This window comes from Rhinolophus hipposideros (assembly GCF_964194185.1).
Source record: "Rhinolophus hipposideros genome assembly, chromosome: 3".
In the NCBI taxonomy this organism is placed as follows: domain Eukaryota; kingdom Metazoa; phylum Chordata; class Mammalia; order Chiroptera; family Rhinolophidae; genus Rhinolophus; species Rhinolophus hipposideros.
The window spans coordinates 69,603,128-69,630,182 of NC_138049.1; the positions used below are offsets into that span (position 1 = coordinate 69,603,128).

General features: G+C 40.3%; 2 protein-coding genes across 2 annotated transcripts in view; one reads left to right on the forward strand and one right to left on the reverse strand.

Annotated features, from left to right (window-relative positions):
* The window catches only part of SH3BGRL2 (SH3 domain binding glutamate rich protein like 2), a 55,178-nt gene extending 38,624 nt beyond the window's left edge, over positions 1-16,554 (reverse strand). The window contains exon 1 of the mRNA XM_081038371.1: positions 16,423-16,554. Within this exon, the coding sequence (XP_080894497.1) occupies positions 16,423-16,467 (45 nt within the window). The 5' untranslated portion in view covers positions 16,468-16,554. The remainder of the gene's footprint in view (positions 1-16,422) is intronic.
* LCA5 (lebercilin LCA5) overlaps positions 16,311-27,055 on the forward strand; it is a 143,771-nt gene continuing 133,026 nt past the window's right edge. Inside the window, exon 1 of the mRNA XM_081038353.1 lies at positions 16,311-16,582. The gene's annotated coding sequence lies outside the window, so the exon portion shown is untranslated. The remainder of the gene's footprint in view (positions 16,583-27,055) is intronic.

Here is a 27,055-nt window from a genome sequence, read left to right on the forward strand (position 1 = left end):
GTTTGGGAATACATTCCCATTTCTACAGTAGTCCATCCTCGAATATGTGAAAAGTGACCCTACAAGATGAGATAGAAACTACTTCTACTTCTACTTGAAAAATAATTTGGGGGACAGCAGGTCATTTTCACAATTACATTTTACAGGGGATCATATAATTAGTTCATATTCTCATAGTAGGTACAAATTGATACCTCTTAGAGAAAGTCTGGATGCTCTTACCTGCATTCTGTGGACCTGTCCCCCTCTCTTAGGTTGGCTGTATCATCAGCTTTCTCCTCCCTCCTTGGGCTACTGAGCAATGCTGGTATACCTTGTCTGCTGAAAAACCCCAACTATCTAACTTCAGCTGGATACTCAATTCTGTTCGACCGGTACAACCACCACTGGCAGCTTTCACAACTTCCTCAAATCTCCACATGCACTCGACCTTCCCGCAAATGATCCCAATTCCTGCATTCCAGACAAGATAAAGTGTGTCTTGAAGAGTGCCTCCAAATTCTGGGGGTCTCCAACCTCAAATTTCTCTGTATCTTCAGCCATATGACTCTGCATTCCATTTCAAGTCAAAAGAATACGTGGAGAAATTAAAAAGCAGGATTAGAGAGAGAGCACAGAGGACCAGCAGGAAGAAAAATCAAGCACTCTTTAGAAGGTCGACGAGTTACTGTTCACTCAACAGGTTTTAATAACCTGGAGATGGTCTGACATGCTAGATGCTGCCTAGGAACTAGGGGCACAGGTGATAAAACAAGGCCTCCAAACCGAATCACTGCGTAGTGTAGTGTAAGGCTGTGTATGTGGGGGGGATAGGGCTTGCCAACAAGTAACTTCCCCATGAAACTGGCAATAACACAGGACTTCCCACAGGGCCTGAGCAGCCAAAAAGCAGGTGTTCAGGCAAAGTGCACAGGGAGGGCGGCAAAACTAGTAACACGTAAGCAAATAATAAAAGCACAGCATCAGAAATATTGAAAAAAAGGAATATAAAATAAGCAGCTCCCAGGATGAGAAGGAAAAAGGATCCACAGCTATAATATCGGAAGGCAGACAGAAAGGAAAATGGAAGGCAAAAAAGGAGTTGCACCACGGGGACAGCTAGCAGCAAATAAATTACTTTCCCCTGGAATTGGAGATTGAGGTTTTCTGTAAAATTGAAGCTCGTCCCTTTAACACAATTTATTACTATTTTACTTTAAACTATTTTTACTGTAGAAATCTTTCTAAACAGTACCTTGTGTTCCTGCATTGTTGAGCAGACTACATCAAACCAAAACATGCCAGACCTGATTTAATCTGTTCTGGACTATGAATCACTATCATGATCCATTTTCGTACTTTGATGTGGTGCACTGACATTCTCCGAGGCCACTTAGGTGTAAAAGCCTGCTGCTTTACTTCACAGCAAACGGCCAAAGCTGTGCTTCTGGAATTCTCCATTTCTGCCTTCCTTCAGAAGGCACCTGTCAATTCTCAGAACTTCCTGCTGGGACTGCCTCAGTGGGAACCAACGATTGCCGATTGCTGAGGCCTGTTTCATTCACAGTTGTCTGGGTGAGGCTTCGAAGGGCCTGCTGGCCTGGTAGAACGCAGGACAGCCAGTTTGCTTCGCAGTGGCTTCTCTGCTTCTTTCCACGTGGGGGGTTCTAGAATTCTGGTCTCTGGATAAGAAAAGTAATACTATAATAAAATTATCCCTAATGACACAGATTCTTCATGCCACTTATTTAAGAAGCAGTCAAATACATCATGTCCCTTGCAGCTTTTAGGTTTTCCAAAGCACACTTCCATCTGCAGGCTTCAGTCCTACGCCGGCGTGGTCAGGAACCCTTGATTAGCTTTTTATGTTTGATGCAGAAGCTACAGAAACACTTCTTTTTCACTTGTTCAATAAATACTATTTGCCAAGTTCTCTGATAGGAACTCTGGGGGGAATAAAAAGATGAACGGAACAGTCCCTGACCTCAGGGAACTTATTTAGCACATGTAGTTCAAACAACCTGGGTACAAAATAATTATAACCAAGAGTGGAGTGTATTGAGGCTGCAAGAGAGCAGTTCACAGGCTGTGCCAAGAAGGGCTATCGGGAAACAGAGTCCTCTCAATTTGGAGGGTGAAGTGGGAATGGAGGGCCATGCGCAACGCTTCATCGGAAAACATTACTGGCACTGGCTTCAAATAAAAGACTAGTGCTAATGCAGAATGAACACAGTCAAGACAAAGAAAATAAAATGAGAAAAGCCACAGAAGGCCGGGAGTAAAAAAACCTTGTGTGTTTACGCAGTAGTCCAAAGAATAGTGACAGAAAATGCTGCAAAGGGAAGTCAGACTCAGCTCACAGAGGGCCCAAAATGCCAGGCCAAAATGTTAGGCCTTGAAGCTGTAAGTTCTCACCTCAGGGGCCAATGAGGTCTTTCTAAGCTTTCCAAACCTAACACACAGACTTAATATTTTAAAAGGATGAGGCTTTTTTCCTTCCTTTAATGGAAAAGGAATCCAAAAGGTGAATTATTAATCATCTCGTTCCTGTTAATTATCTCTTGAACCAAGTTCACTATTAAAATGTCGCCGTGGAATTAACTACAGAGCATCCATTTGTCTTGCTCTCACACTGCAGGAAATACACAGCAGTGGAAAAGGAGTCATTTAGTCTAAAACAAAAGGCAGCACGGATATACAAAACAAACTCAGGTCTCTGACAGAAAAGAATGGAGACTGACATCTGTTTCAGTTCACAAGCTCATACAAAATATTTGGGGGGAAAAAAGTATTTTAATTTTCCCGTGGAGGCTTTTATTTAAGTAAAATTTTCTAGAATCTTAAAAACAGCCACCTTCCCAACTCAGGAGATGCTATTTTTCTGTCTAGCTCTGAATGTGACTTCCTTTGCCCTCATCCAAATAAAATACTGCCCTTGAGATATACCTACGGGATGGATAATTTTAGCATTATATTCCATGACTCTGTGTTGTCCTCCATTTTCTGTGTTCATCTTTTCTCCCCAGTCAGATTATGAGTTATTTGATGTGTGGGGGGGTGTTAGAAATCATGCCATATACCCATTCTGCATCCTGAACATGACTGAGCACTGACCTCTCACAAAATATGTGAGAACTGACTAACTCAATTTCCAAAATATATATCCCCTAAAGACTCAATTCTGTGTTACTCATATTGGTTTGTGGGTGGATCACAAGGAAAAAACAAAAATTCTGAGCTAGGAGAGCTCTTAAAAGAGCTCTTAAAAAAAAAAAGGCTCTAAACCAGTTGTTAAAAAAATAACATCAACATTATCAGTGAATAGGAAAATGCAAGTCAAAACCACACTGAAATACCACTACACACCCACTACAATGGCTATAAGCAAAAAGACAGAGAATAGCAAGTGTTGGGAAGGATGCAGAGAAGCTAGAACTACCATACATTGCTAGTGCAAATGTAAAATGGAATAGCCATTGGAAAACAATTTGGTAGTTCCTCACAAAGGTAAACACAGAGCTACCACACAAACCGCCAATTCTACTCCTAGGTATATATACCCCAGAGAATCAAAAACATATGGTCACAAAAACTTGTACATAGATGTGCACAGCCGCATTATCCATAATCACCAAAAAGTGGAAACCACCCAAATATCCATCAACTGATGAATGAATGTGGTATATTTATACAATGGAATACTATTCAGTCATAAAAAGAAACAAAGTGCTGATACATTCTACAACATGCATGAACTTGGAACATTATGCTAAGTGAAAGAAGCCAGACTCAAAAGGCCACATATTGTATGATTCCATTTATATAAAATGTCCAGAGTATGCAAATCCATAGAGACAGAAGTAGACTTGTGATCGCCAGGGGATGGAGGGAAGAAGGAATGGAGAGTGACTGATAATGGACTTGGGGGTTCTTTGTGGGGTGATGACAGATTCTGGAATTAGATAGCAGTGATGGAGGTACAACATGGTGAATATACTAAAAGCCATTGAAATATACAATTGAAAAGGGTGAATTTCACGGTATATAAATTATATCTCAATCAGAAAACAACAAAAACAACACAATGAGAAACCTGAAGCCCAGAGAAGCTAAGGTTCTTATCCAAAACCACAAAGCTGATTGAATGGCATCAGCAGAACCACACTCAAAGTCTCCCAAATCCCAGTGCAGTTATTCTAGGTCCACAACACACTGCTCTAGAAGCATGAGGATAAGCAGTGCAGACTTGAATTAGTCATTTATCAGCTCACACCTCAACAGAAGAGGAAGATGATTTAAATGATCTCTTCAGTTTTTTCCAGTTATAAAGCAATCTGAGTCTTCTCATCTTGTGAGCATTTTCTCTCTGGTACTAGATTAGGGCAGGGGTTCTCAACCAGGGCTGATTTTGCTGCCCAGGGGACATTCGAGAATGTCTGGAGATGTTTCTTGGTTGTTACAACTTGGTGGGTAGGGGGTGTTGCTAGCACCCAGGAGGTAGAGATCAGCCCTGCTGCTCTATGACTATAATGCACAGGACAACCCCCCATAACAGAATTATTCAGCCCAAAATGTCAATATTGATGCTGGTGACAAACCCTGGCTTGGGGTATGAACAACTTCATTTTTAAGCTTTTCAGGAAGTTCTGTCCTAGAGAGTAATGACCTCCAGCAGCAATTCTGAGATTACAGAGTGACTGGGAGGCTTGCACCAAGCACAGATGGGAAATAGGCACTTTTTACCACGCTCCCCCCCCCCCCATAGTAACTGACTTCTACAGAGTCAAATGTCCAAATGCCCACAGCAGCCAGGCAGTTAACATAAAGGAAACAAAGCCAACAGACACCTAATAACCATTGAGGACACACAGAAAAAAAGTTTCCCATTCTTCATAAAACATATATGACACATACATGAAATCCTCTCAATATAACCTTGTAGTTTCCCACTTTTGATAGGCATATATGCCAAGATATACTTTCTATATGAAAAGGACAGTACAAGCTCAATAACATGCTCAGAATAGGGAAGATAGTGGGAATAGTCGGGGGCTAGGAAGACCCCTAGGGTACATGCCAAAATGAGGGGTCATCACTAACCAGTTACGACGGATCCAGGCCATGATGAAGTGAGGCCCTGGGGCCAAGACATCTTCAGAAGAGGGGGAAATCCAGATTACGTGTGTGTATGTGGGAAAGAAATCTCCCAGTATTTAAAATCTTGACTCAATAAATGGTTTTTTGAATATTGCTGTCAAAAACAAAGGGCTGCCAGCCTCTGCAATCAGACTGTGACCTCTAGCCTTCACTAACCCTAATAAACAATGTCAGTTTAAGGTCTTCCTATAAATGCATTCCATCAAACTCAGGACCTATTGTCCAATTATAAGAACAATTTTTTTCCTTAATTAAATCTTAATAGCTCATTTACAGTTGAGAATTCACAAAAGACAAGAGAATTATCGCTGGCTTAAATTTAAATAAAACTCATAAAATTATTAATGCCTGGCATTTTATTAAGCTCCAACAAGTTTAGAAATGGGGATACTGAGACCAAGAAGACTTGCTAAGTCATGGCTACTGGTTAGGGTACCAGAGTCATTATTCGAATCCAGGTCTTTCTGCTCCTAAAATCCACATTCTTTCCATCTTGCACCTTGTTTATATCCCTCAGATTTCTTCTATGTACTCAGTTTATGAGGCTCTCTCAGTAAATTACATGTAAAGAACCGGATCTTTGTGAAGTGTATGAACAGCAGCTTTGCAACCCCACTCCTGCTGGCCCCTCCTAAGCATGTTGGTCACATTATTCCCTTTACAGCACTGCCCGTGTTCCCACAAGCCCTTCTGCCCTCCCCTCCAACCCACAAATAACCCTGACTCTGGTCTCCCACTTTCTACTCACTCTTGCATTGAACTTCCCCAGTAGGCTTCAATATCCTGATGAACTCTTTCCACCCAGAGGACACTATTTGCAGGGTAGAAAACAGGGAAGTATCAGTCCATTGAGAAAAAGTCTTCTGGGAACCCAGGATCCAAGATGGAAACAATGAGGGCACACACTTCCACATCCACTATTTGTCGCAGTAGATTTCATCTTGCCCAAAAGGTCCCAAGAAATTGAATCCCATCCCTGGGTTTCAGCCACCCAGCCAAGCCTTCCTTCTCCCATATTACGTTATTACCCTCCCATCCCATCCTGTTCAACATATCAAGTCAGTTCCAGTCAACTTTGTCACACAAAGCAAGAGAATCATACTTGAAGCAAATTATACACCTGATTTTAGGACATCTAACAAAACATTCAACAGTCCCTTCAGAGCACTGGCTATTCTAATCTCTGATTCCATCCTTTGGGACATGGATATTAGGAAATAGGATGGCAATGATCTGGGTGTCTGGACCTTCTGGATTCCATGACAAGGCAGGTTATGTAAAGTTTCTGAACTTCAGCAGTTTCCTATTCTATTAGAGTGGAAGAGAGAATGAGGGAGAGTGGGAGGGTGGAATTAATATGAGTATGAATATGAATGGTTACCATGCTGAGTTACTTTAAGGAATAGAAATAACAAACACAAAGCCCTAAGTACTTTCTGCACATGGTGTGACTGGTATTGTTATGAAGATGGTGATGATGATGGTGATGATGATGATGCTATACTAGCTTTCCATTTCAGCCCACACTCCTAATAGCTTTTATCAGTCTCTGCAGAAGCACAGCTACTGCTTTCACATGCCCTGAGGACACTGTGCCTAGGACTAATTGCTCAGTGGCTGAGTGGAGACCCCTGGAACTGCTCTCTAGGAGTCCTGCTCCCCTCCCCCCCACCCACACTTTTTTAGCTTGAGATCACACAGTTATCTTAGCCAGCTGACTAGGTTCTCACTGGGCTCCAATCATAGGCTCTTCCAGTGGGCAATGGGGGGTAATAAAAAAAATACTGGACACAAAATCAGAAGACAAGGGTTTGAATCTGGATTTACCGAGCTGAATGTTACTTAATCTCCCCGTACTTCAATATTGTCCTCTGTGAAACAGGTATAACAAACCAGTTTGTAGGGTCATTGTAGGGATTAAATAACCTGCAGGAAAAATCCTATCACATTGCTTGGCACAGGTAAACCTGAACCTGACTTTTCAGTGCTCCAAGGCTCAGCACGGTGGATGGGCATATCCTAGAGTCCACCTATTCCAGTGTCTTTCTCCCTCCCCTGTTTCCACCACCTTCTTCCACAGAGTCCTCTTACCACCATTCATCTGCCCATCTGCTAGAATTTAACGCACCCACCTGTGTATCACAAGCATCAAGATTCAGCATTCAGTTTCACCGTCAGGATAATCACTATCTTTTCTGGGAAGTACCACTCATTTTCATTAAACACAGAAATCCTGGCCCTTCTCCACCATCCTCACCTCCAAATTTGGTGAGACGTTTGCAGAGAATATTATCCATCAATGCAACCCAGGGTTTCATATTTATCTTCCTTCTTACTCAGAGACTCAAAATAGTCTACATTCAGTTACCCAAATCTAAAGACAGACTCCAAATGCACAAAGTCTAAGACAGGACTGGTAAACGAGCGGCATAAGCCCTGTTCTTCCCTCCTATGGTGCCAGAGCAGATATCAACTGTCAATCACACTGTCTGTCTCCCAGACAGGCTCCAAAATCCCTTTCTCAGCTCTCCAGGCAGTCACCACCCATCAGTCCGAGCTGTCACTTGGGATGAAATCTACTTGCCAAGTTTAGGAAGCTTTAAATCAAACCAGGACTCTATAAAGTCCTGTCCTACCACGTTTCCCCGAAAATAAGACCTAGCCGGACCATCAGCTCTAATGCGTCTTTTGGAGCAAAAAATTAATGTAAGATCCAGTCTCATTTTACTAAGACCCGGCCTCATAGTAAAATAAGACTGGTCTCATATTAAGACGCATTTGAGCTGATGGTCCAGCTAGGTCTTATTTTCGGGGAAACAGTGCGTACAAAAAAGAATAGTGTTCATTTGCATAGTAGTAAGCACTTTATAGGCAGTGCATAAATATTTAGCAACTCAAGCACAACATGCTGTATACCTATGAAATGTTCAAAAATTACACAGGTGGTTTGTTTGGGGAATGAACTCAAATTGTAATGTTTTTGTTAATTCAAATTTCAGTTGAGAACTCTTTATAGTTAAATTTACTAAAAACGCTCCGAAAATTATATCAACATACACCCTCAGCTTAGTAAGTACTATGTACTGTACACAATATTTTGATGATTAAAGACCTTACACAATCCAAGGTTATAATTTTTATTTTTTATTACCGCTATTACTACTACTCTTGCTGCTGCTGCTGCTGCTGCTGATATAGATATAACAGACAATATACATTAAATACTTGCTATGTACCTGGCACTTGGCTAAATACCTCATGTGGAATACTTCAGTCATTCAATGTTCACAGTAATTATACGCAGAAGGTACCCTTCCTATCTCACTTTTACAAATTCAGAGGCTGAGGTTATACTTGCCTACGGCCACACCACCCTCAATGGTAGAACTAGAATTTGGACTCGGCCCTTGCCCTAACCATGAGTCTATACTGCTTTCCAATGATAGATAATCCATAGATAGGGATGGGGCAGAAGTAGGTGCTTGGGTTGAATATAAAATAACTCTGGAAATAAATAAATCAGCAGATATTCAACCCAGACACCAACTTTGGCTAGTAAGTAGATTATCATAAAAGGACAATGCAACCCAAAACTCCTGTCAACTGGGGGTCCAGGCTTATAGAAATGGCCAATTCCTATTCAAAGGAACTGTCCTAATAAATATAATTAGGAAAGTAGAAAACCAACAAGCTTCAGTCCAAACGGGAATGTCATGAATGAAGAAGACCACACTCCCACTCCTTGTGCAACTCCCAGAAGAAAAACAAACTACTCAAAGCTATGTTGGTTACTGTTACTTTGGGTTCTTTGCTTTTAATATTGGATTGGTATGCCGCAATAGCTGCTGACCTTAAGTCTATTTACATTTACCAAATACCACTGAACTGACCTGTCAAGCAAGTCACCTATTTGGGCCTCTCTTACTCTCAGCCCTCCACTCCCAAAGCCACTAGATCCAAGATGACAAAAAGCCATTTCCAGCAGGAAAAGGAAATACATCCACAAGTACCGAGAACCCTGCACCCTCAGTAACAGCCAATGTTCCATTTCCGGCTTCTGGAACTCTAAAGCAATACTGGCAGAGAGCCCACAAAGGTCGTACAACAGGGCAGACACCTCTCCCTGCCCTTCCACTTTTAGGAGTCACTTCCAGGAAACCGCTTTTGGGGTTCTGCCAGGTACAGAGGCAGCCCCCTCAGGAATAAATAAGCTGTCAGTGGTAAGAGAGAACCAGATCCAGACCAACCAAATTGTTCTCGAGTTTCCCAGGGGCCACACCGACCTAAAAGTACCTGGGTATATAGGTAGAGGGGGCCCCCATCTGCCAGCATCTAGTTCCGCTTTCAGTCCTACAGCAAAGCTGTGATGAGTCCAAAAGGGAAACATTCAATTCCCAGTTGATTTCCTTTTTCAGAGTTTGGGGAAAGAAACAAACATAAAGGAAATAACATTAACTTTAAATTATTAGGTTGGTGCAAAAGTAATTGCAGTTTTTGCAATTATTTTTAACCTTTTAAACCACAATTACTTTTGCACCAACCTAATACCATACCCAGAATTCCTGAGTAACTAGCCAATGCTGCCTGATAAACTCAGATAAACCTATTGAAAGAAGAGAGAAGGGAAAGTGCACTGCCTTCAACTAGATTGCTCTGTTGCATGCGACTGGTATAGGCTATCAATCTCCAACTCCTCTCCCCATCCCCACTCCTCCCAGCCATCCCAACCGCCGCCCCCACCCCTGCCACCCAAAAAGAAAAAGAAAAAACTAGGCAATGGTACATACTGATCACTACTGCCCTAAGAAACCACAAAACAGAAAGGTTCAATGACGTGTTTTTGAGCTACATCTATAAAGAGAACCCCCAAAAAGACAACTGTACATAATCAGAAGTGGAAATTTCCCTCAAACATTAATATGCATTTGCCATTTGATAGAAAAAAATTCACTAAATTTCTAATTGGGAAAGCTAAAGTCCTTCTGTGTAATGGATACACAGTATAACAAAAATGAATCACAGAACAATAACGAATACAGGAATGTAATTTAACTCAGAACAACTTAAGTTTCTACTAACCCTGCACCTACAAAAACAAAGACTAGAGCAATTCCTGCTGAAAATTGCTGCAACCTAAAAGTGTCTCATTCTGAGTTTAGAGTTTGGAGAGTAACTTTTTAAAACATTTGACATTTAACAGCTAAACTAATAACTTCTTGATCCCATTTTTTAAAAATCTTCATTTCAAAATAACATATTTTAAACTTTCATATGTAATGATCAGTAAATTATGCTAATTTTCATTTTTAAAAGTGAAACATTCATTAAGAATCTAGACTTTTTATTGTCATCGGTTTCTAACTTTCCTGAAAAAAATCATTTCTGAACTTTTAATAAATTTTTAAAACAAAAATCTAAAGAAGAAATATTTTTTAGAGTTAGTATCTCACACTGGTTTCTCCCGAATTGTTGAGGGTTTTTTTGTGGTTTTTTTTCCCCACTAGAGTTGTTTTCCTTCTCTATTTTTGATCAAAAATTGAAAACCAGAAAACAAGACTCAAGCAGTCTTATATTCCTGCAATGTGGAAACCACCTTATACTTCATATTATAAATATTTGTCAAAATTTCATTTCCTCAAATAGATAGAAATGTGTACTGAAAGTGTCCTAAAACAAAAGGATAAAAATCCCCCAATTTCATATAAAGAAATCCATGACCTTGCTTATATTTATATTTACAAGTTTAAAATATTATTATAGAACGGAGACTATCAAATTTGGGGAATAGTAAAATGAACTAGAAAATCTGAGGTCAGGTCTTCACTTGGGACATTGATAAATCTCCCCTTCTAGCAACAGACCTTAGACATTGACTACAATTCCATTTAATTCCATATCCAGCTGCTACCTTCAAGATTCCAGAAATTGGTCCACAGTCTTTCCAATTAAAGGGGAAAATTCCATCAATTAGTCTTTCTTTCAACTGCTGTTATGGGTCAAATTGTGTCTCCGAAAGATATGGAAGTCCTAAGTCCCAGTAATTATGAATGTGACTTTATTTGGAAATAGGGTCCTTGCAGATGATCAAGTTAAGATGAGGTAATTAAGGTGGGCTCTAATTCCATATTACTGTGTCCTTATAAAAAGAGGAAATTTGGACACAGAAACAGACAGACACACACACACAAAAACACCATGTAAACATGAAGGCAGATATCAAGGTGACATATCTACATGCCAAGGAACCCCAAAGATTGCTAGCAAAACATCAGAAGATAGAGAGGCTAGACCAAGAGTCTCCCTCACAGTGCTCAGGAGGAAGCAAACCTGCCGGCACCTTGATCTCGACTTTTAGCTTCCAGAACTGTTGCTCAAGCCCTCCAGTTTTTGGTACTTTGTTCATGGCAGCCCTTAGGAAACTGACGCACATGCCTTTCCAGCCCGGCCTTCCCTTACAATCCTTGTCATTGTGCCCCCGACTTATTTCGCTTCTCTTGATCATTTCACATATGTTCCCACCTCTTCCCTAATCTCACTCCACACCCACTCCTGCCAATCAATGCCCTTTGGCACTGTTTCTCGTCAGGGGTACCCCTGTCATTTTGCATGGGGCAGTTCTTCTGGGGGACTGTCTGGCACACTGCAGGAGGTCAAACATTTCTGGGGCTCTCATTCCCCTGCAGCTCCACAATGCCCACAATGGACTTCTGCTCTAGAAGCTTTGAAGCCACTTGCCTACCAGAGTTTGACACAGGGTCTCACTATCTACTGTTTATGATTTCATCAGGTCAGTTCACTTCAGCCTCTTCATCTGTAATATAGTATGGCCATGTGACTCTGAAGATTCAATTAGTTAAATATGCTAACGAGCCCAGGCTTACTCTCCCTAGCTCCTTCTGTCATTAGAATCACGTAGGAATTAACACCCAGTCTGTTCTACACGGTCACATGCTGACTTGAACCCGTCAGAGACTTCCTCACACAGTGATGCTTCACTGAATACATTCTGTGGAGATGTAACTGCTTAACGGGTCATGTTTAAAATAGTTTAAGTCACGCAATGCAGTTAGCTATGCCTTCTACAGTTGCAAAGAGCAAGACAACTCTGAGTATAGTTTCTATGAGTTCTCCCACCACCTCACCCCAACTTGAAACCATAATTGCAGCCCTGGGCAAAGTTCCATGTTGTCCAACTTTGCTTCCAATTTCTCTGTAACTTTTGCTCCCAGTGAAGGTCCATCTTGTCTCCCTTATCTGGGGATATACTGCTGTCTAGCTCATTTCACCCTGCCCCATGGAAACATTACTCAAGTCAATATCAGTGCTTCACTCTTGATCAAATGGTTTCCATCCCAAGACTTTGAGAGGCAACACTGATTTGTGCCATGAGGCCATAGTCTAAGTCTGTTCTCCTGACCACTACATACACCTAGCACCTAACAGCACCTAACAAATTGTACTTAGTAGGTTTTCAATGACTGTTTGAAGAATGCAAGAATCAATCCATGCATGAATAAATGCATTGCTGAATGAACGCATGAATGAATATATTCAGGAGTCAGGAGACCTGGCTTCCATTTAACACTCAGCTCTGCACTGACTGATATAAATGACCTGAGGGCAAGCCACTGACTCTCTATGCCCAAATTTGCTTCTCAGTGAAATTAGGTGGTTGGACTTCACGAGAAATCTCTTTAGGTTTTCTTCTATCTCTAACAACTGAACCCAGGAGTTTTAACGACTTTATTTCTTTTTTGAGAAATTTTAGTCAAGGTGGGGTGATCAGATTTTTCTGAAGTCACCTACCAGGGGTCCCTCCCTGCCAGAGAGGGCCTGGATCCTTGGGGACAAAACACTCTAAAGAGCATACAAGCTGCAGATACGGAAGAGATCTCTGAGATACTAAGCACTGTGGAGTTTGTTATCACATGCATCTTTCAAGGACTTAGAGTCCACCTTGTTTTCAAAAGAGGTCCATAGGGACTTCTGCTGCCTGCTGTCTCCCACCCAAAGCACCTCCCATTCCAGCTTGAACAAGGTGGGCTCATGCAGTCTCTCCCAGTCTCCAAATCTAACTCAATCCCTCTCCCTGCCATCTGCCTAAGGCTCCCACATGCATATTTCATGATTTCTGGCACATTTCCTCCTTATCTGACATCCTGCAATGCATCCCTCTGCTGCCTATATTATTTCTATCTCTAGTAAGAATGTTCCCGAAAGAGGTATGTGTCCTTGGGCTGTACTTTATTACTGGTGGTTTTACCTTTCCTATCTTATCTCCCCACCTGGTCCCTACCTGAATTCCTTGAGGATAGAGACCGCACCCTCTATTCTCCTCCAGTCTCCACAAAAACAAGGACAGAGCTAGCCAGCAGCAAACCCTTAGAAAATACTTATTGAATGAATGAAATAATGAATGAATGAAATAATTAACTGATTTCCATATTTGTAAATTAAAAATTCATATATTTCCTGGATAAAGTTACCAAGACCGCCCCTTTCAGGTATACAACCAGAATGAATTAAATTTTAAAATGACTCTTCTATAAATATACTATTTTCTTCACTACAATATGAATGACAGCAACATTATCAGCTGCATAAGAAATCTGATTTTCCAGGTATTCATAGCATAATAATGTGGCATTGCTTTTATTTCCTAGTAAAAACAGATTTTACCAGAGCTGTGGTGGATAAAAGGGCAAATCAGCCTTTGGTGTTAATTATTCCAACTATCACTGTTCTGTGTTGAACCCAGGAAGTTCAGGGAAATCAGAACAAGATATGAGGATTTTCTCTAAGGAGACTGTTTAAATCTACTGACTAGGGCAGAGCGTCTTTTTGGAAATTCCTGGGACTTACTTAGTTAAGTCTAATTCTAGTCACATTCCTTCCTTGAGGTTTAATAAACATCAGCTAAAGTCAAACTGATTCGGGAATCGAATTGTTTGTTCTCCCGAGCACTTGATGGTCACGGTTGGTCACCAAATAAAACAGTGCCAGCGGTCAACACAACACTGCTGGAGGGAAAACACTAGGGCTATGCCATCAAACTTAATATAGCTTACTGCTGTAAAACCCATTAGCCTCCCCAGCCCAATAGTTGACCTAAACAACTTCACTATCTCTTGGAAATCATTATTCTTGCATATAAGCATAAAATTATCGCCAAGTTTCCATATTACGTAATTACAGAAAACCTGTATACTGATATAGGAGATATTACAATTAGAGCAACTCAGTGGCTAAGTATTGACTGAGACCTGAAAAGACTGGGTCCATTAAAGTAGATAATTAGTGTATATTGGCTGGACATATGTGATAACAGAATATGTCTTCCAACTCAAATCAAGGCATGTCAGAACACACACTATCAGGCGAGCAGTGAGAGGACCTGAGACATTACAGTAAAACACCGAAGGGAAAAATAAATTCACTTTGAGGCTAATATGTATATTGTTAAAGTAAAAGAAGCTGTTACAAGGATTTATGCACATTTACCCAACTGATGAAGTCAAAGCATTTTAATGCTAGGGTGCAATTCTGAGTTTTTCATCACAATCCTTCATTCTACAGAAGACAAACTCAGGTAGAAACGGAGCACCTTATTCAAGCGTACACCACTAGTCGGAGACTTCATTAAAACTAAGTCTCTTAAGTCTAACTTCATGTGCAAAATATAGAATATTAAATTTAAAAACTAAAAAGGCACATAGCAGGTAGGCAATACATAGGGCTCCAAACGGTCTTCATATACTACCTACTGACAGGATAAGCCAAGTAATTATCTCAAGTTTTGACTTTGACTTGTCCAACATACCCTAGGCTGTTAATACGATAAAGCATCCGTAGCACAATCAATAAAATGCTACTGGAACAATATCGAAGCATGCAAGTTGGTGGTGAAACCACAAGCTTTGAAGCATTCTCATGAAGGAGTGCATTTGAAAAAAATTTACCCACAAAACAGTACGGGTTTCGAAACACATTGAGTGTAGCTTCAGTGGAGAAATCTATAAAAGGCAGGTATGACTAAGCAACCACAAATAACTAGAAACACCAAAACTTTCAGGAGTCTGGGGACCAGCGCTTGCCTGTATATAAAGATAAGTTGGCATTTCTCATCTGTTGTTCCTAATGCAAAAGGGAGGGTTGTTTGTTTGTTTGCTTTTTGTATTACAGTGTTCATTTCTTTTTAAATAAAACGCCTCAGTGGTTTATAAGGATTTGCAAACAACAGTTTACTTCATCCTTCATCCCACGCGTTTCAGAAACAAATTTGGGGACAATCTGTTTGACTTGCTGGGCAGGCAACTGGCCAGACCAAATTGTAAGCAATTAACATTACTGAACTTTTTGATGTATAAGATTATGTATCTCAACAAAGAGCCTCTTAAATTTATAGTTTAACTCCTAGCTAAGGAAACCAAGTCTTAAGAATCATATAAAATATATCGCTTGCTACCTGTCTTACTCAGTGGGCTATCAATTATAGTACGGGATTTTCCTTAAACTCTGATATCTATTTAACTTCTCTTCTTCTTCCTGAAAAAAATTCTTCCTCCTTAAAATATTCAAGAATATCGACCAACGAAACAGCTTAAAATAATTAAAGAGACCCCAATTTATACAGCCCCAAGATGAAATTGACCACCGCATTACAGGGGGGGAGGAAGAAACCAAACATACACATTTACATAAAGATGTAAAAATATTTATAGCACCTTAGGCAAAAAAAAAAAAAAAAGACGACAAAGCAAACAAAAAATCCTGTCCCGTCAGGAAAAACTTGGTTTGGAGTTCTCTTAGCGCAGGTATAAAACTAAAGAAATGTACTTGGGGACGGGAGCGTGGAGAGCAATTACCATTTAAACTTGTTTCATTGAGACGCTAGGTTAGCAAACTAATCAGCCGGAAAGCTCCCGTACAAAACATAACCGGGCTGAACGTCCCAAAGGCGGAAGAATTAACACCAAGGAGAGGGGCACCCTGAAGCTCTCGGACACCCCCTTTCCCAAATCCCAGAGGCACACAACTGGCGCTGGGGGCTTCCCGAGTGGTCCGCCTCTCGGGCGGTGCAGAGGGGGCACGTGAGTGAGCCCCGGTCCCCAGCCACCTTTGCTCCCGCCCTTTTCATTGTTGTCCAAGTGATGGGTCACCTGCCGGGAGCCGGCTCGCGCGGCCGGACGTGCGGCGCGACCAGACGCGCAGGGGCGGGCGCCGCGCGCAGCGTCCCTACCCGCGCACACCCGACCCCGGCCCGCCGCGGATCACCGCAGCGCTCACCGCCACGAAGCCCGAGGAGGACGCGATGAACACGCGGATGACCATCCTCCTGCCGCGCCGGGACGCACTGTCTGCTGCCGCGGACTCTGGACTGGCGCGGACGCGGAGGCAGAACTCAGCTGAGAACCGTGGCCGCCACCGGGCACAGCGCTCCCTTCGGGTAAGATCGCGGAGATCTGGATCCCTCCCGCCGGGTCCACAGCTAAAAGCTCAGCGCCTCCCGGCCGCTGGCCGAGGGAGCGGGGAGGGAGGGGGAGGGGGGAGCTGGGTGCGGGGCATGATGGGAAATGTAGTTTCTGTGGCTCCCTGGCGTGGCTGGTGGCCCGAGCTCATTCAGGTTGCCTCCGATTATTGCGCGTCAGTCCCGTTTGCGCACAGGTGGCTGGAAGGGAGCGGGAGGCAGGGGAAAGCCTGAAACAAAAGGTGGCGAGGATGCTGGCGACACGAGGAAAAATAAAACTGGGCAAAAAGGCTTGGTTCAAAGTCCACGCTTAGGTTCTGTGTTGCGGTTTACTGGTTTGGAGCATCCCCACCCAGAAACGCAAACAGGCAACGATCGTCTCAGGGCGGTCTCCGTGGGGCAAACCCCAGTGACCTGCGGCTTGGGGCGGGCCGGGTTCTCCGCCGGCGGCGGCGGTGAGGGCGGTGGGACTGGGCGCGCCTCTGTTTTTTTTTCCCAGCGGCTCTGGAGATTGCAGAAAGGTGACTCTTTTTAGATAAATGAGAGGTTTTCTTTTTCTGTAGACGTTGAAAATTAGAAACCCAGATGAGAGCACAACGGATATTTTATTTTTCTTAGCAAAACTGTAATTGTAGTAGAAAAATAAATACCAAACGAAATTAGAATCCTTTTATCAACATTGGGAATCAGGACCCCACCCGCTCCACCCCCTACCTTACACAATGGTTTTGACTCAGTGCACCTAATATTTACAGTTGAGCCAAATCGGTGCTTTTTTCAGACCTGCTGCACATTCCAGCGCAGTCTCCCAGGAGGATGCTGTTAAATAAAAAAGCTTTCATGTAGTTGCTAATAGTTTAGGAATAGTTCTCTAGCAAGTGCTTCTGTTTCACAAAAGCACAACCCTCTCACAGTTTTGTGGAAATGAACCAGTTTTCCCTGCAGGACTGTATTTACTTTCTTCCTTTCATCAGGGGAGCTTAGCAGAGTTCTGAGGACAATGTTAATTAATAGTTCTAAAAAGAAAGAAATTAGATGATGATGCCTCTGGCTTTTGGAAAATTTCGCGCACGAATACTAATCATTTTGGAGCATTTGTTTTCAAGCTTATAACCTTCCCTATTACTTATGTTAAGTAATTTCTGTAGTATTCATTTTTAAAAAATAATTGTTTTATTTTTTAATTACAGTTGATATACAACAGTATATTAGTTTCAGGTGTATAACAGTGATTAGACATTTGTATAACTTACGAAGCAATCACCCCAATAAATCTAGTACCCATCTGATACCATATATAGTTATTACAATATTACTGACTATATTCCTTATGCTATAAAATAACAGAAGATACAATCTTAATGGGACTTTATTTCTTCTTAGTATTCAAAAATTTTAAATTAAAGTTTTGCTGTAATTACTGTCTCTCTGCAAATGTACTTTAATTTGGCTACCATAATGTGGAAATGAACATTTATAAAATTGAAAATAATTTTCTTAAAGGTAGATGCTAATTTTCTGTATAAATGCAACTTCATAAAAGTCAACATTTTCTTCAGTTTGAAATTATTCAGAGGATAAAGATATGGTTAAACTTAACAAATAGGAACTCAGGGTCTGTCCTCTGAAATGTACCAGAATGGATGAAAAGTTGAGTAAGTCATTTTCTCAGTCAGCAGAGCACCAATTGTCTGCAAAAGAAAAAGGTACAGAAATAGCGACAGAAGAAACACTGTACCAATAGAGTGTTGTGTGGATATAAAGGAAAAAGGGGGAAAGGATGACCTTTTAGAAGAGACTTTTAAGATGAGTAGAATTTCTGCTGGCGGGTAGGGGAAGAGTGCAGGGTGAGAATATGCAGAGTGTGTGAGAATAACGAGGAGGTGGTGATGCTTCGGAGAGGGAAGTGAGGAGACTTACAGGGGATAGGGTTGAAAATATAAGTTTGAATGAATACTACAAGGGTTTCTTCTTGGTTGTCTGTCCAGCCTCTTGCCCTTTTCTGGAATCTGGTCCTCTGCTCTAATCTAAGAGGTGTAGGGATAATGCCCCCAAAAGCCCTGTTAGTACAGTATGACCCAGACCCTTGGCGACAACTGACTGGTCTGGAGTGAGCGCCTGACATAGCAAAGTCAGGCAATATCTCTGACCTAAGTGTTTGGAATTAGGACTGGGAGAGAGAGAGTTTGAACTTTAACTTGTGACATGGAAGCTCAGAGCTTTCAGAACCGTGTTCTACCATGAGAACCAGAGAAGCTATAGAAGCTAGTCAAGAAGAAAAAAATAAAACAGATATGTGGAGGGTGACAGAGATGAGTTTCAGAGCATCCTGAGTTTTAGTCCAGGGGTCCTAAAATTATGACCTGTGTTTCAAATCCAGCAGGGGTTTTTTGTCAATAAAGTTCTATTGGAACACATTCCTTTTCATATTGTCTATGGAGAATGACAAAAACCACGTGGCTGGCAAAGCCTAATATATTTACTGCCTGGCCCTTTGCAGAAAAGTTTGCCAATCCCTGTTTATGGTTCAACCAGCTCATGTATCCCTGTTCTTGAGACTTGTGTAATATCCCTGTATGCATATCATAAATCCCTCATTTTACTTAAGCTGCCTCAAATAGGTTTCTGTTTTGTGCAACCCAAAGTGCCCTAGCTGAGAAGTTTGTACTTAATTTGTAAGCATTCTGACAAAGATAAGGATATGATCGGAGCTCTACTTTAAGAAAATTATTCTGGTAATAATTAGCTCTGTTTTTTCCACGTTGGATGAAAAAGTTTAGAGCTTGTGTGGAGGACAGAGTGGTAGCCGTCCAGGAAACCTCAAAATTCAGTATGGAGTTGAGACCTGGAATTAGTAAACAAAGTGGAAGAGTGACCAAGAGTAGAAAGCAATCTGGGATATAAGCTAGAGCTCCAAGATCAACACCAGGGTATCATATACAGGGAGGATTAGATGCCCATCTGACAAGTAAAGGCTGCAGATAAAGCAGGCAGCTGAAACTCAAAGACCAATGCAGAAAACTGAGTAGGTCATTAGGTTTTAGGGAAGTTGTTCCTGCATTGCCTAAGACTTGGTCCCTTTTACAAGTCGTGATAGACCATCTGGCTAGAATTCTGTTTGTTTTTTTCCCCCTTAGCTTTATTGAGATATAATGGATGTATAACATTCTGTAAATTTGAGGTATGCAACATGATGACTTGATATATATATATGCATTGTGAAATAATCACAATAGGGTTAGTTAACAGGCAAAGTGTTTTAAAGCAAGCTTTCTTAACCTTAAAAAATGTTTCTAAATACGGAAAATAAGAGACAAGATTACAAAGGAAACTACTTATATTGCAAAACATTTATCAAAATATTAAACAATTTTTGATATGGTAATAATATACATACTTCTTTATTAATGCATTAAATATCATGACTTAGTAGTGAGTCAAATAACCACCATGATTTTGAAGTATAATTGGAAAAAATAAAATTTTGAGGTATTTGCAATGATTGGAAAATATTGAAATAACTGTGATTTCTATTAGTAACAAAGTCACAGATGTTTGCTGCTATTACGGTTTGTTGCCTACCTTCATAATTGAAGGAATTGGTAAATTTCAGTTAGAATTTAGTGAAAATATAAAGATGTTATTTTTTTCTCATTCAAGTTCATGAACTTGCTAAATTCTATCTACAAGTTTCTTGTGGGGTGGGGTTGGGGTGTTCAAAAACCCCAGGTGAAGAAATGGTGATGTTGGACTGTGTTCAAATCTGCAACAGTTGATGAATTTGCCTATGAAGAAAATACAGAAAGAAAGAAGGAGCCAGGAAGAGTCCCTTGGAAATCTCCGACATTTAAGAATTGGAAGGAGAACAAGAATTTAAAACAGTGGAGGAGCAATTACAAAAGTACAAAACCAAGAGTACAATATCATAGAACTCAAGAAAAAGAGTTTTAAGTTTCAGGAAGTAGAGAATAGTAAGAATGTTACTCAGCCTGGAAGTCAAGAAAGATGATAATGAAAATGGAGGCTTTGAGTTTGTCAGTTAGGCAGCCTGAGTTTATATTCCAGCTTTCCACTTAAAACATTGGGCAAATTTGTCACCTCTCTAAGCCTCGGTTTTCATGTCTATATAACGAGTAAAAAATAATGGCTATTACTCAAGATTGTTGTGAGGACTAGTTATGCTTAGAGTATTCTCTAAGTTATGCCTCATAGTGTCTGTCACCTCCCAGCCACCTGGTCACAGATGTTTGCACCACATCTATGACTTCCCCGACTGTGACCTATTACAGCTTAAAAGTAATGTATGACCTATGACCAACCTTGAAAATACATGTTGGTCTTCTTTCGGGAATTTACGGCTGGAAAATTGAAAGACTAAGGCAATTAGCAGTAGGAATATAAAGGTATACAAGGGCTGGAGGAAGGTGACGAGAAGCTTTGAGCAAGTTGAGTTAATGAGGGAACTGAAATGAAGAATGAGAAGAGGAAATCAGGCTGTGACAAGAGGAGAATGGAGCCACAACGGAGTGAAGAGCGGAGACACGAACGAGGAGACTGGCGGCTGTCTTACTTCCAGGCTCAGTTGCCATGAATCCAGGTCTGCCACAGGTCCTGCCCTTGGATTGCTATTTAATAAACCGGTCTTTGATCTTGAGCTAGTTTAAGCTGGTCTCTTTCCTGGTGACTATACACTCCTGACCAGAATATCCATGTAAAACATGGATAATAAATCATGTTCCTATAGGTGTCAGGCAGGAGACATCAAATGAGAGAGGCGAGGAAAGTCCAAGTGCACACGTGTTCACGATGAGGAATGGAGCAAACTGGACGGCACATCTCAAAAATTCGTCTATTTGTCTGAAATATTTTGATTTTTCAATTTCAACTTAATTTTTAAAAACTGAGCCAACTACGCCAAAAGCATCTGCAAGTCCTGTGCAGCCCTAGAGTTCTCCAGGTTTATTCCTCCAATGTAAATAAAGCACTGAGCCCAGTGTTTGGTACCCAGTAAATCCACAAGAAACACTAAGTGTGATTATAATGATGGCTTATCATTGCTGACCTTTGCGAGAGCACTTCCAGCGGAACGGTGGAGGCAGACGCCAGTTTGCATTGACTTGAGGATTGATAGCTAATGAGACAGTAGAGGCAATGATATATGTGGTCTTTTCTAATTGGAAGTTGAGGAGTGATAAGAGAGGACAAGCAATGGTGGAAGTTTACAGTGGAATCAGGGAACATACACATTCTTCATTAAGGTTTAGCTACAGATTAAATAAAGAGCTCTTTTAAGCAATCTGGAATATCAACTGGCCAGAATTTATTTATAGAATGGAATTAAATCCGATTGATAATTCTGTTCTGTCGGAGCTGCCTTGTCCTTAACAGTACTTAATCCAATACTGTCTGGGTCCCCAAGGGTTTAAGGAACTTCAGTCACCACCATGCCTGTCACAATCCCTACCCTGATCCAGGCAATTGCTCCTCTGAAAGCTGAGTCGGCACATTTGGCTGTTAGTAGGTGACAGATTTGTGGGAGAGAAGGCTATAAGCCAAAGGGCAGGGGTAGGTCAGAGTCCTTAAGGAATGAGGCCTCTGAGCTGGATCTCGATTAATGTCACAGCTGTATGACCTTCGATAGGCAGTTTATTTAACTTGCCGATACCTCACTTTCCACACTGCTGTTGGAAGAAGATATATGTAAAATGCTTTTTCACACAGTGCCTGGGATATAAAGAGGACTAAGTATTAGCTATTACTAATCATGCAAAGTAAATCAGGGATGGCCTTCATTCGCATAAAGCATATAAATCTTATAACAATTTCTGTTTCATGACTGTGATTTTAACTTTTTAAATAACAAGGATCTGGTTGTATAAGCTTCTTTGTACAGTGCCATGTTCAATTCAAGTACTTAACAGGGTCTTTTTTATATTAGTGGAATTTAGAGGCCATACCATATTTAAGACAAAAGGAATATTAGTGAAATGAAGCAGCAATAAAGACCAATAATGTGGCTTGAATTTCCTAAGAGAATTCATCCACTGCTTTTATATTACTTCATCAGTCCCATTCTGTCTGTTCTTAATACAATAAAATCTTAATTAACAGAAACCATGCTAACCAATCCCTGAACTGGATGGAACTTTTGGGACTCATGTTTAAGGACTGGAGGCAAATTATAAAGTAAGGAATCAGGCTTGAAACCAACATTCAGGACGTATTCTTGAATCAGTTCACATTCACTCCAACCAATAGAGTCCCCTCTCCTCTCAGACAGGAGAAAACACTTTCATTTCCCCAGTGCCTATTCCCACACAAAAAAAAACTGAAAATAAGTATGAGAAAACAGGAGAATGGCACAAGCCACCATCTTGAAACTATGACAAGGTGACTTTGAGATCTGCTGGTAATGAAAGGAAGAACTGAAAACCTTGTATGCAGTTCATTTTTTTGCAGCTGTGTTCATTGAGCATGTGCCAGATGCTAAGCTAGATACCGTGGATTCAGTAGTAAAGCAAACTTGGTCTCTACCCTCGTAGAGAGTATGGTTAATTGGGAAGATGAACATTGAACAAGAGTATGCTAGGTGCTTGAAGGAAGAGACTAGATTTTGTTGTTTTCTTTCGTTTTTTTAATCTTGTAGGACTCTCCTAATCAACTTTTTTTGATATATGTATACAATCTCTACCCCCACCCCAAGATTACATCCCATGTCAGGAGATGGTATTGCCATAACAAATAAAGTTTAAAAGTTGCTTAAATACAGAGGGTGCCAAAAAAATGTACACACATTTGAAGAAAGGAAAAAACTATATTAAAATTGTAATACTTAATATATACCGATAACAAAAGATGAATACAAGTCATGTGTATGTATTTTTTTGGTACCCCCGGTAGTTCTAGGCAACACAAGTTAGAGGAACTTCTAATACTGTATAATATTTTGGTTATTAGTTTACTACTTTATAAATGATTATTATAATAAACAAAAATGTATATTTAGGTTATTGTTGAATTCTGAAACATTTTGATTCTTCATGCATATATTACTAATGAGTTTTCAGTTCATTATAATTTCTTATTATGTTAGGCCTAAAGGCCATTTAGAATAATTGCAACAGAAAAAGTATAAAACATGTTTATATATAGTTACAATTAGAGAAATGGAAAAGTCAGGTTAAACAAAGTGTCATTGTTATAGCAGTTATTTTTATAATTGTTTTTCCTATGATTTTGAAGGGCCTACTGAGTGGAAATTATGAACATTTGCTTTTAGTACCTTTTAATACTTTGAACCATAATGATTTTGAAAAGAATGATGAGGTCTTTACATTTAAATTCCTCGACTCTTTCCTAAAAGTAAAATCAATAAAATCTATTAAAAAAATAGAGAGCATTTTAACGTTAAGTTACCACTTCGTTTCCTCAGTTCTTTGCCTTTATCTCTATCCGATTCATTCATAGGCAACTTAAATTGTGGATATCATTCTGTAGGACTTTGGTCTCCACTGCAGTGAGAGCCTTTGATTTTAAAAAGCATCTTCCAAGAGGAAAAGCATTTTTGAACTAAGTGAAATTCCTTTTAACACTGATATCAGGGAGCAAGACTTCCTTACAAATCCAATTCAGTGTACTCAGAAGACATGAACTGGCCAAGATATCACTACGTATATGACAAAATGAAGCACTGAATAGTGAAATTCTAGTCCTTCCAGTGTTAATTGCTTCCTGGTTGTAAATCAGACACATTTGAAAAATTCATTAACTTTTTCTTGCCACAAGAACAATATAGTGAAATGCCTTATTTTACTTTAACCATAGCTTACATTTGTCCAAAACATATAGCTTTTTAAAAGCCCAATCCATTCAGTTTAATTTATTTGTTGAACATCTGTTCTAGAACAGTAACTTATCAAACTTTCTCTCTTCAGCAATTTTCATTTATTTAAATTTTTAATAATTATTAAGAAATAATCTCTTAAAACCAGAAAATTTTTAATATGTCCTTGTAATTCCTGAGATGTGTATGACTTTGATAGCTGTTCAATAGATGGGACGTTATAATACAATTTTAATGCCATACCATAAACATTTATTGAGTTTCTGCTAGGCACTGGACATTCTACTAGATTCTGGGGATATAAAGATTAATTAAGCAGAGTAGTGTATTGGGAGTGCAGTGAAACCATTTTAGCACAAACTGAAGTTCTGGGTGGAAGTACAAAGGTCAGTGAGTGAGTGGTTGTGTGAGAATAATGCAGAGAGACATGGAATATGGGTCCCTTGAAAGGAATCTTTGTAGTAAGAACTAAAGTTTACTTGTAATATATCATTCTTGTTTCTGTCTTAGATACTAAAGTAGAATACTATTTTAGGTGGTTAAAATCTCATCAGTGTCTGTTTTCCTGTAATTTGCTACATTTTGCCTTTGTTCCTTGGTTAAGAGTAACAGTTAGATACTGGAAGTTAAGGTTGAGGGTGAGAGGTGCTGGAGAAGTCCATTCTACAGTACTGAATAGCAACTTACGTATCAGCCTAAAACAAAGACAAGCTGTTCAAAATCCACTTCTGTTCCCATATCAGTTGATATACATGCAGCTACAAATTTGGCTCAACTTGACAAATTTACAGCAGTCACAGTGACATCTGATTATTTCACATAAGAAGATTGCAGGGAGGTGCATGCAGGTTTATTGTAGCAGTCCAGCAATGTCCTCGAAGCCGGGGCATGTTCCACTTTTCATTCTGCCATCCTTAACATATGTTCTTCCTTGGGCTCGTTGCCTCATGGCTGCAAAGTGGCTGCCACAGACGTGAATATGGCATCTTCATACTACCATCCAAGTTGGAACAAAGAAGAAGGCAAGCAGAAAGTATGCTTTCCTTTTATCACGAAAGAAACACTTTCTCAGGAGACCCCTAGCAGAATCCTCCTTAAGCCTCATTGGTCAGAACTAGGTCACACGGCCACCTGTAAAGGAGGCTGTTAAAATGTAGATCAGGAAGGAGAATACAAGAGCCAAGATGGATTTAGGACTGTTGCCATTCATGCCCTAGGAATAGAGTGGCAGTTGGGTATATCGGCAACCCAAACTAATAAGAGTTGTGCTAGCAAAGAAGAAGATAGGGGTGGGGTGTGGGGTGAGTGGCAACAAATAGTGATGCTACAGTCATTTGCTTGGTGTGACCTTGGGTAAATTATGTAGCATCTGTGCCTCAGTTTCCATTTAGTAAAATGGACATAATAATAAATCTAATTCCTGGTGAGAATTAAGTGACATAATCCATGCCAAGTGCTTGAATAAACTAACACTACATGTAAGCATTCATAAATATTAGTTACTAATAAAAAGAGGCACTGTATTTCCCAAAGTACTTGATCTCAACCAAATTCTTCATATTCCCTGGACAGTACCGTGTGCAGAAGATACAGGACTGGAAAACATGGCTTCCAAGCCTCAGAGAAGGGTTCTTTCCACCAGACTTTTGTCCGCGATACGGTTTAGACCCTTGCTGTTCTTTCCCTGCAATACTCCCTATTCCTCTCCCATGCTCCCATTCTCTCCTCTCCCTCTTCCCCACTTGTCCTCTTTTCCCATACTACATGTTTCCTTACTCTGTCATGACTCCCTCCCCTTCCTTTCAGGCCAGGAAATTATCACTATTTCACCCTGCTTCTGACTTCAAGGCTAAAAAGGATGCTGACCCTCACCTAGGACTCTCCAGATTCCTGTGAGACGGTTATCCTTCAAGGACTAATGGGTGATATATTCAGAGCTAGGTTAATTTATTCTGCATGTGCTAAAGCATAAGTAATTCACAAGCCAGGTGATAGTCATGCACCTAGCATGTGTGGATTAGATGATAAGCACACCTCCTTGCATTAGTTTCTTTTTGCTATATCACTCTCAAAAAGGTCAAAAGAAAATTATTTAAGGAAAAGGCAAAAACATTTCGATTTAACCAACTTGGTTTATTCATGGGGTTTTTTTTAAAAAAAGAGTGGGACATAAATAGGACAAAGAACTTAAGAAATGAACTTTGAACAAATAGATTTGCAAATCAACTACCCAGCAAGAAAGAACATTTGTTTATCATTTCACAAAAGGCAAAACGTGGCTCCTGTGAGATGGATGAATGGTACATGTCAGAAAAAGAAAACCAGAGAAAGTGTGTGTTGTGAGCTTTGTGTGTTGTGTGTGTTGTGGGGCGGGGAAAGTCAGGATAAAGAGAACTCACATATACTATATTTAAAGCTATTCTGACAAATCTAAAACACTTATTTTTGAAAATGGAAGCTCAGCTTCAGTGTGCAAGAAAATCTTTCTTCAGCCAAATGGTATGACTTCTGAATGTTAGTAAAATCCCATGTTCATTTTTTTAAATGCCTTTAAATTAGCAGAAGAGAGAAATGACTCCCATTTGTGCCTACTAGAGAAGGAAAAGGGA